At 37.0% G+C, this 10,897-nt stretch overlaps 1 protein-coding gene across 1 annotated transcript; it reads left to right on the top strand.

The window, feature by feature from the left end:
• Positions 1 to 10,178: 10,178 nt before the first annotated feature.
• Positions 10,179 to 10,652, top strand: LOC118499907 (60S ribosomal protein L39-like). Its single transcript, XM_036022563.1, has one exon. It carries the CDS (start codon positions 10,270 to 10,272, stop codon positions 10,423 to 10,425), a length of 156 nt encoding a protein of 51 aa, XP_035878456.1. The 5' UTR covers positions 10,179 to 10,269; the 3' UTR covers positions 10,426 to 10,652.
• Positions 10,653 to 10,897: the final 245 nt, after the last annotated feature.

Raw genomic sequence — 10,897 nt, 5'->3', positions numbered from 1 at the left:
TCTCACCAGCAATCCTCAACAAAAGGAGGCCTTCTCTGTGGCTGACCTTCCTTATCCTCTTGCTCCAAGGAAAGCAGTTCTGCAATTATCAGTGTTGATGGGGGTGGATGCAGTAAGAGAAGGTTCTTGTTCTTTCCCCAATTTATCAAAGATTTTACTAAATAAAGCAGAATCTTTGAGAGTAGAAGAGGAGTAGGAAGTGTTAAGGAGCAGGGGGACACTCTGCTTACAAGAAAATAAAGAGCAACATCTGCCATAGAAAAGAAGTAGCTGCCTTGTCTGTCCCTCCGTTTTTCATTTTGGCTATCAGACTCCTTGCCCCTCAGATTATTACATGATAAAAATGTGCCATCTCCTGGTCAAAAGCAACCAAATAAGAAGCTTGGTTAAAACATTTTACCTCCCTACCAGGAATCCAGCACTTATCTAGGGATGTGAGGGTATGGCAGAATTTTTTTTCTCTTCCTGAAAACCAGAAAGATTCCACTTTTTGGAGATTTGCACATATGCAATTCACAAATAAAACATTCCAGGAAAGAATCAGGCAACTAACAAGTGATTTGAGGTTTGAAGTTACAGAGATTTTGAGAAAGGAGAGCTTAAAATCAACTGGGGCAGCCAGGAAAGGTTTCAAAATGTGCCTATGCAGGAGTGGTGACATCATGACCAATACTGAAGATGTTATTTGCTGGGTATAGAATTTTGGGTTGACATAGTTTTATTTGGAGGGTTGTTTGTTTTTAGTATTTTAAAGATGTCAATTCATTGTCCTTTGGATTGCAGAGATTTTGAAAGAAGTCTGCTGTAATTATTTTCTTTGTTCCTCTGTATATAATGTCTGTTTTTAAATTTCTAGCTGTTTTCAAGATTTTCTCTTTCTCTTTGGTTGTTAGATGTTAGAAGATAATAAGTCCAAGTGGCTTTTTTCTACATTCATCTTGAGTGTGTTTCTTTTGATCTGTGGTTTGATGAATTTCAATTTTCCTAGAAAATTATCAACCATTATATCTTTATATGTTACCATGCCCCATTCTTTCTCTTTTCTCCTTTGGAATGTCTAATGACACCTATATATTGTAAAACTGATCTTATCCCACACTCTAAAAGTTCTTTTTTTATTTATTTCACTTTTTTATTTTAAATTGAGTTTGAGTAATTTCTTCAGGTTTACTTATCTAGTCTCAACTGTAAGGAAGCTACTGATAAACCTGCTTAAGTACTATTCATCTCTGTATTTTTTTTATTTCTAGCATTTCCATTTGCCTGTTTCTTAGATTTACCATCTCTTTGCCAAAATTCCCAATCTGCTATAGCAGATTTCTTTTCTTTCCATATTCATCATATTAATCATACATATTTTACATACATGTTGAACATTCAACATATTAATCATACATATTTTTAAATCCTTGTCCAACAGTGTGGTAATTGCTGGAGGGGGGAGGGTATAAGGGGGCTAAATGGTAATGGAAATAATACAATAAAGATTAAATTAAAAACCCAGTTTCTACAGTAAAATCCTTGTCCAATATTTCCACTATCTGGATAATTTTTTAGTCTATATGTGTTCATTGTTTTGTCTCTTCACAGTGGGTATTATATTCTTTATTTTTATGTATTTCATAAAGTTGTGATTTTCAGACATAGTGTGTCTAACCCTATAAACTGAGGTAAATAATATTATGCCTGGAAACTTGAGTCAATCTAACCAGGGGCTGGATTTATTTTTTACTGTTGCTATGGTTTCCTTTAGTATACCACCAGCTTCAAGTTCCTCCGGCATTAGCTTTCACTTTTTATTAATAGAATTGGGTCATTTGCTATTTCTAAACCAATTACTGTCAAGGGGGATGGAATTACCACAACTGATTTGGACTATCAAGTGGGACTCATTCCATGAGCCTGTGGATGTGTTCAGCTCCCCAGAAGCACTTAGCTATCCAGTTTCTGAAGAAAATCAGTGTCTGTTTGTAAGAAAAAATGGAGCAAATAATTTTTAGGTAGAGCATCATATTTTACATTTATGTCCAGACTAATCTTGGTAAATTTTGTAGCTCACTGTAACCCTATGTTTACATTACCTTGGGTCTTAAGAATTTGCCACTCTTATGATAAGAAGAGGTATAGAGAGATAAAACCAAGCTAACAAAGTTTACAGAATCTGGGCTATATTTCTTACTTTCTTACTGTATGCCACCCTCTAAATACCCAGTTTCTACAGTAAAATCCTTGTCCAATATTTCTAAATACTGTGGTCCAGCTGTGCGTCCAAGTATATGTTGATGCCAGAGTCTTCTACTATGTATTGAAATTGGTGATGGTGTTTATGTTTTCTCTAGAATAGTAGCTCTCGAACTCTAGTGAGGCATCTGTGCAATTATATTCTTCTTGTCATCTTCTCAAAAATAAAAATAACTAATGCACATATTAATTCTTTACCAATTGGGAAATTCTTCTGCAAATAATACCAAAGCCTCACAATGGTAATTGAGATAGCTCTGGCTCAACTATCCACATTATTTATACCACAACTTACTGGCTCTAGTTTGCACTACCTTCTCTAAGTGATGCCATACTCTTCTATTTAGGTCCTGCTCTCTAAGACTTCTCCAAAATGTACCCAGTACCTACCTGTTGTCTATGGTTATTCATTCAGAAAATCTTTCTCTTAAGTCCCTCAAATTATTCCATCCATAATTCTAACCAAAGTTCCTATATCCTGAGTGCCTTCAAGCTAATTGTAATGGGGGAAATTCTTCTTCCCAATTCACACTAGGTTGTACTGACAACTTACTGAGAAGGTCAAATAAGAAATTAGGAATCAAAAATGCCTTTGTAAAACAATTACACAAGTCTGAATTGGGAATATTTTACTGCAAAGGTTTGTGAGATGATATAAAATTCTACTGTACACAGCTAGGTAAAACATAGTCACCATCTTCTTCATGTTTTAAACTCTAAAACCATTTAAAATTGATAGTGATTAAAAAATGAGATATGTTGCTATGATAATAGCTGCTTACATTGGCTTATAGTAGAATATTTCAAAGAAAAGAAAATATAATGAGATTTAGATTTCCATTGATTTCTTCCATTGCTGTATGTGTTCTGCAGTCATCCAAATGCTCTGTGGCTTTGGCAGAGCAGTGGAGGAAAACTGAAGCTATGCTTCTGTCAAGTGACATTATTTAGTCCATAAAATACTAATAGTTGCTTATATTTCTTCTAATATTTTTGGTACATTGTAGAGGAAATGGATGCTACACAATTTCCTTTCAGCATGAATCTAGATGAAACTATCTATCTACAAAGGCAGTGCCCAGTTTTTAATCATTATTTGTTCACTGATACCATAAAAATTTATTTCAATGTTATGAGTCCCTTTTGGAAACTTCAAAGGCTATTGACGTTTTTGAAAAGTTATGTGCCAGGGGTGTCAGGGAGCTCTTTACCAGAAAATAAGAAATATCTTGCTGCACAAATGTTTGCGCTCCAAATCCTTGACAAGTTGTAGCTCCTTATGTCATTAAGGCTTGCATAAAGCCTTCACTAGCATGAATGATTAAATTATGAGCCCATCTTCCTCTCACAACTTCCTAAGCAACCACATAGGTCCAAGACAACACTGTTTCATACAGCAATGATTTCCAGCTGGTCCTGACTACATTCTTCAGCCTCTAGATTGACTTTCTACACAACAGTCAGAGAGTTCTTTTAAAATTTTTAAAAATGTTATATAAGATCATTTTTAATTTAAGATGCTTCAATAGCTTCCCATTACCCTTAGAATAAAATACAAACTTGTCAGAAATCCATAAATGATCTGGCCCTTGCCTACTCATCTGGCCTCAGTTCATATCACTCTTCTTGTTTTTCTCTATGCTCCAGCTATCCTAGCCTTCTCTGCATTTCTTGAGCATATTAATCTAATTCTAACCTTGGGCACATTGTGCTCAGAATTCTATTTTCCTGATTTTTACGTGGCTAGATGAGGTTGTTTGTTTGGGTGTGGTTGTTTTTGTTTTGTTTTTTTGGTTGGTTGGTTGGGGTTTTGTTTATTTGTTTGTTTTCTAGGTTTGCTTTGGTTTATCATTCTGATCTCGAATTATGTATTACCTTCCCTGACCATTCAACCATCCAATACAATATAAAGTAGCCATCTCCTTATACTGTTAGTCTGTTACAGTTCTGTGTGTAGCACCTACTATTTGATATCTTCTTCTCTTTATTCATGTTTTTTTATTTGCATGCTTTTGCCCACAAGAATATAAGCTCTATAAGAAGAGGAATCACTGGTCTATGTTGCTACTGTTATATCGAGAGTCCTGGGCAGTGTGTCTTACACATTGTAAGAGTTCAATAAATATCTGTGCAGTTAATGAATTGATAAATTAATAAATGTGTCAAATGTGCATTGATATGGCCCTATGTAATGTAAACATGGCTCTCCAATCTTTTGCCTCTCCAACTCCCTTCACCTGAAGCATTCCTTCCCTATTTCTTTGCCTAAGCAAAGCCTATTTAGCTTTGATTCTCAATTAAAATAAACACATGAAGTCCATTCACCTTTTGCTTACTTGATGGTGTTTTTGTGGTTAACAGCATAAAAATAAAGTTAATATTTTGAATCATAGCCGTGAAGTCTATAAAATTAATTGTTGTAAGCATTAAATGAATGTCAGCAAAGATCTAACATCTAGTAGAAAGATACTCCATAAATATTGCTTCACTTCCTTCTTGCTTTCAACATTGGACCAGGCCTGGCTTCCAAGGACATAGCATATGGTTTAATCCCTCCTCCAAATTTTTGTTGAGATAGCTCATATGCCATATTTTTCAGGCTATAAGACGCAACCCCCTCCAAGTTTGGGAGGAATAATGGTTGTTAATGCTGCTAAGTTCTGTTTACATTTACATTGATGAAATATTATGTTATTTATGTTATTAAATATTGTACCACATTTTTTGCTTCAATTTTCCCCCCTATTTTCCTCCTCTAAAACCTAGGTGCATCTTATAGTCCAAAAGTATGGTATTTCCCTCAGAAATTCAACATGAAGATGGTATGAGTTGGAAGAAATTATTTCATTTTTATTTCATTAGCTTCTTCATGTGTGTTTGATTATAGTATTTATTTTTGTTTTGTAGTTTATAATAAGGTAGTTATGTTCACATCACGAGAATAAATAAAATATAATTTCTTTCTAGAACCTTACTTCTCCTATCCTTGGCTTTAGCTCACACTCCTCTCTCCACTTTTTTTCCTCCAACTTTACCTGGTGAAACACCATCCATTCTTCAGAAGAACTAAGTCCTTCTCTTCCATATGATCTTCAAACAACCCTACCCCAGAACATGAGGGAGGATATGTATGCATATATGTGCGTGCATGCACACACACAGTTCAAGGAGGTTGTTTTCCATTGATTTGTTTGTCTTCAACATTTCTAATATCACCTACATAAGTCTTTCCCAGAAGACTATGACTTTTTGAGGGTGGTATATGCTTATTACCTTGCAACCTAATGGCATGTGTGTATTGAACAAGTAACAACAGAAAATGAATTGACTATTGTATATACTCTGTAGAAAACTGGCAAATTACAAATTCAGCTTATCCTTCATGCCCTTAAAAATATATAGAGAGAACTTTATACCAAAATGATATAAAGTAGTCACTCTCAAGAACAATGAGAAAACTGGTGATAATCAAGAATTTCCTCACCATATTGTTGAAGAAATTTTAACATATGAGAGAGAGAGCAGTAGTACAGGTACCCCAAGAACGACCTCCAAGACTGGCCTCAGAAAAAATATATATTCCCTGCCCCTTCTTTGGGAACTATCCAGGCTTGCCAGAGGTATAAACACTTTGAAAGCCTTATCAAATATCCCTTCTGGTAAAGCAATAATTATAAGATACTGTAGGAGACTAGTCTTTGGACCTCATACTTTGGGCACTATCAAAAATAATATTTTGAGCAATACTATCTTTTCAGCAAAAGTTTGACTCCAGCCTTGTGGGACCTGCTAATTGAGAAAAATTCCAAATAGTGTCTGCAAAAAGTCTTAACATGTTGAAGGTCAAATGGCAAATTAAGTGGAGCACTGCATTGCATTAAAGGATTGGATGAGCCCTGGTGATCTGGAAAAGTCACTATAAAAAGGGAAACAACTGACAGAAAGCATGTATATAAAGAATGAAGCTAATACATCACATAAACAAAAGCAAAGACAAAAACCACATGATCATATCAATAGATGAGGAAAAAGCATTTGATAAGGTACAACACCCACTTATGATAAAAACACTCAGCAAAGTGCTAATAGAGGGAGCATTCCTCAACATAATAAAGATCATATATGAGAGACCTACAGCCAACATCATACTAAATGGGCAAAAACTAAAATCTTTTCCACTAAGATCAGGAACAAGACAAGGCTGTCCACTTTCACCACTTCTATTCAATATAGTACTGGAAGTTTTAGCCAAAGTGATCAGACAAGAAAAGGAAAGAAAAGGCATCCAGATAGGAAAGGAGGAAACAAAACTGTCACTGTTTGCAGATGACATGATAGTGTACACAGAAAATCTTATAGACTCCACCGAAAAACTGCTTGACCTAATAAGCAAATTTGGCAAAACAGCGGGATTAAAAAGTCAATATCCAGAAATCAAAGGCATTTCTGTGCATTATCAATGAAACAGCAGAAGCAGAAATCAAGAAAAAATCCCATTTGATATAGCAAAAAGAAAAACAAAATACCCAGGAATAAACCTAACCAAAGAGGTAAAAGACCTGTATTCAGAAAACTACATAACACTGAGGAAAGAAATCAAGGAAGGCACAAACAAATGGAAACATATACCGTGTTCCTGGATTGGAAGAATTAATATCAAAATGTCCATACTACCCAAAGCAATTTACACATTCAATGCAATTCCTATAAAAGTACCAATGGCATATTTCACAGACATAGAACAAACACTTCAAAAATTTATATTGAATCATAAATGACACCGAATAGCTGCTGCAATTTTGAGAAAGAAGAGTAAAGTAGGAGGGATCACAACACCTGACAATAAACTATACTACAAGGCCACTGTAATCAAAACAGCCTGGTACTGGCATAAAAACAGGCACATGGACCAATGGAACAGAACAGAGAGCCCAGAAATAAACCCAAGTATCTATAGTCAATTAATATTTGACAAAGGAGGTAGCAACATAAAATGGAATAAATATAGCCTCTTCAACAAATGGTGTTGGGAGAACTGGACAGCCACGTGCAAAAAAATGAAATTTGGGCACCAACTTACACCTTATACAAAAATAAATTCAAGGTGGATAAAAGACTTAAATATAAAACGTGACACCATTAAAGTCCTAGAGGAGAACGTAGGTAGGAAAATCTCAGATATTTCACGCAGAAACTTTTTTACTGACATGTCCCCTAGAGGAAAGGACATAAAGGAAAGAATAAACAAATGGGACCTCATCAAAATTAAAAGCTTCTGCACAGCTAAAGAAAACAGTATCAAAATTAAAAGAGAACCAACTGTATGGGAAAACATATTTGCCAATGATACCTCAGACAAGGGTTTAATCTCCAAAATATATAAAGAACTCACATGACTAAACCCTAAGAAGACAAGGAATCCAATTAAAAAATGGGCAAAGGACTTGAACAGGCACTTCTCCAAGGAGGACATACAGAAAATCCAAAGACACATGAAATGATCTTCAATATTTCTAGCTCTCAGAAAGATGCAAATTAAAACCACAATGAGATACCACTTCACACCAGTCAGAATGGCCATCATAAACAAAGCAACAAACAACAAGTGTTGAAGAGGCTGTGGAGAAAAGGGGACCCTTGTGCACTGTTGGTGGGACTGCAGACTGGTACAACCACTATGGAAAACAGCATGGAATTTTCTCAGAAACTAAAAATGGATCTGCCTTTTGACCCAGAAATTCCACTGCTGGGACTTCATCCTAAGAATACTAAAACACCAATAGAAAAGAACCTTTGCATCCCGGTGTTCATAGCAGCACAATTTACAGTAGCTAGATGCTGGAAGCAACCTAGATGCCCATCAGTAAATGAATGGATCGAAAAACTATGGTACATTTACACAATGGAATTATATGCAGCAGAAAGAAAGAAGGAGCTCCTACCCTTTGCAACAGCTTGGATGCAGCTGGAAAGCATTATGCTAAGTGAAACAAGCCAGGCAGTGAAAGACAAATACCATATGATCTCACCTTTAACAGGAACCTAAACAACAAAACAAAGAAACAAGCAAAATATAACCAAAGACACTGAAATAGAGGACAGGCTGACAGTGACCACAGGGGAGAGAAGAGGGAATTTCAGGGGCCAATGGGAAGGGTTCATGGGAACAAATTTAAAGGACACATGGACAAAAACTAGGGGGTGGGTGGTAATGGGAGGGAAGTGGGGAGGGTTTGGTGGGTGGGCTGGATTGGGAGTAAATGGGAGAAAACTGTACTTGAACAATGATTAAAATAAAATAAAAAAAGAATGAAGCTAAATGCTGCTGATCCTATTTTAAGCAGTGTAGATGCTCCTTTAAAAAGTATCATTTACTTATAGGGTAAAAGCTAAGGTCACTATTTTTATCATGATCTAAATTATGATATTTATGGATGGCCCTTCAAAACACTTGAAAATATATACCTTACGAAAAGTGATTTTGGCCGAGAAATAATAATGTAGTAGAGTATACAAAACTGATTATTATTTTTTAATTTAATTTTATCTCCAATATCTTTTAGAAGTACTCTCTTGATGACTTACCAGAAAGATAATCTATAGCTTAACATAAGTACATAGAGGGATTTCAAGATGATGCAAAATAATTCTCTTACCATTGACATCAAGATAAATTAAATTCACAGAGTCAGCCTCTTTTGGGCACCTAGAATTTTCTCCCCTTTGAGCTTGCTCCCCTTCTGCTTTTTCACAACTCAAATTTGCCTTCTGGGTTTCTACTCCATATTGCCCTTAGTTTTTATAATCCAGGAGAACTATTTATTGGTACACACCTAGCTAGGGAGATAGATATATTCCTGGCTCTATTGTGGAAAAGAATGTTGGTCTTAAAGCAGAGCAGCAAGAAGCCAACTTCCCTCTTGCTAATGTTCATTGCCTTTCTTAAAGAAACTCTGATGTGTGGGTAACCAGAATAAGATCAGAAGTAGATTTGGATTAATGAAAGGAGGAGGCACAAAGCTTTGGGTAAATCATACAAGGTTCACTTACCAAAGGGCAGAGAAGAAAGTCAGTGCAGTTTTGGTAGCTAAAATCTGAGGGAATGAGGACATCAGAGCTTGTGACAGCTCAACTGGCCCTCTTCAAGGCCAAAGTTATATACAGCAACACTTAAGTGCACATAGGCTTAACCAGTTCTGCATGTAGTCTAGTCTGGATACGTGCAAAAGACCACTAGGAGCCAGGTACACACTATCAGTCACGGGTACAACAAGCCACATAACCGCAGAACTTTAAGCATGCACAGAGTCCTCCTTGATCCTCTTGCAGCCTCTCTGGGCCCACACACCCCAGCTCACATACTTCCCTGAAGTTAGAGCTACAGACCTTGAATAAAGGTTTGTTGCTCAGATGTCTATAGATGCCTCATTCAGTGTCATTTGATGTGCTACCTGCATTGCAGGCAAATCCTGCAATGTATTGTTATGCTAAAAATATCCCCTTCCCCTTCAGGCCCATACCCATATGGATGTGAATAAGGAAGAATGAATACTGTTCACTGTTAAGAGGCTATTTCATAAAATTTCCTACCAGTTTCTGTAATTTTTGATCTACATATGAACACAAAATACTAAAAATAGTTCTTAAAAAACTGAAATAAAGTGTGGTGCTGCCCCTCCGATCCCTCTGCCTATGGAAGGGCTTCTGCTTTAGACTTATAATGGCTATGCCCTCACCCATGAAGCAGGTGCCCCTGGCACACTGATCGGTTCAAAGGAATTCACAGAAAGTGAATTCAATTTCACAAGAACCAGCACAGTTTCTCACAGCTCCCCCAGAGTGTGTGAGGACTGAGGGCACCCAGAAACCGTGGGGACCCGTAAGTGCAGCCTCCAAACCCCGCCCCCGGAAGTGCCTTTAAACTCGTACTTCCGCCTGCTACGTCCTTTCTCTTTCTCCGCCATCTTGGGGCCAACGGTTGACTGGTGCGAGTGGTTGAGAGGTTCGTGTAGCTGGCTTTCCTTCGATATGTCTTCTCACAAGCTCTTCAGGATCAAGAGGTTCCTGGCCAAGAAACAAAAGCAGAACCGGCCCGTTCCTCAGTGGATTTGGATGAAGACTGGTAATAAAATCAGTTACAACGCCAAGAGGAGACACTGGAGAAGAACCAAGCTGGGTCTGTGAAGAATCGCACAAGAGGTGGCTCACGTCTTTACCCTGCGTCCAGACTGCTTGCATCTTACCGCGTCCCTGAGAAGACCACTACTATCTGGACAGTTGATCGTGTTTTATTGGGAAATTGCTGGAAGAATGAGATTTTTCTCTTTGTTAATATTTTTCTGCACCAGGAAGTTGGCTTAGTAATAAATACGTGAGACCTTTAAAAAAAAAGTGTGGTGTCATAGAAGTCATTTAAGGACAAAGACCATGGTCCCACCTGTCTTTTTTTCTCTCTTTACGTGGTGTGATAGAACTAAATTAGAAAAGTCAGCCCCACCTAAGCGGTTACCTGCTCTTCTAAAGAAACAAAAAAGGAATTTTTAATCTCTGAACAGTCACAACTTTTTAACAGCAGATTCCCTCAGAGGCAGTTTTGAAATTGCAGAGGCTAGGGTTTCACATTTGGGCAGGGCTGCTTAGTCCAGAACCATGGCTA

This window comes from Phyllostomus discolor, chromosome 4 (assembly GCF_004126475.2).
Source record: "Phyllostomus discolor isolate MPI-MPIP mPhyDis1 chromosome 4, mPhyDis1.pri.v3, whole genome shotgun sequence".
In the NCBI taxonomy this organism is placed as follows: domain Eukaryota; kingdom Metazoa; phylum Chordata; class Mammalia; order Chiroptera; family Phyllostomidae; genus Phyllostomus; species Phyllostomus discolor.
The sequence above is the reverse complement of the archived record's forward strand: the minus strand, read 5'-3'. Positions and strand labels throughout refer to the sequence as shown.

Excerpts from the sequence above, each read along its gene's own strand:
- LOC118499907 (XM_036022563.1), top strand. The coding sequence starts at position 10,270 with ATGTCTTCTCACAAGCTCTTCAGGATCAAGAGGTTCCTGGCCAAGAAA.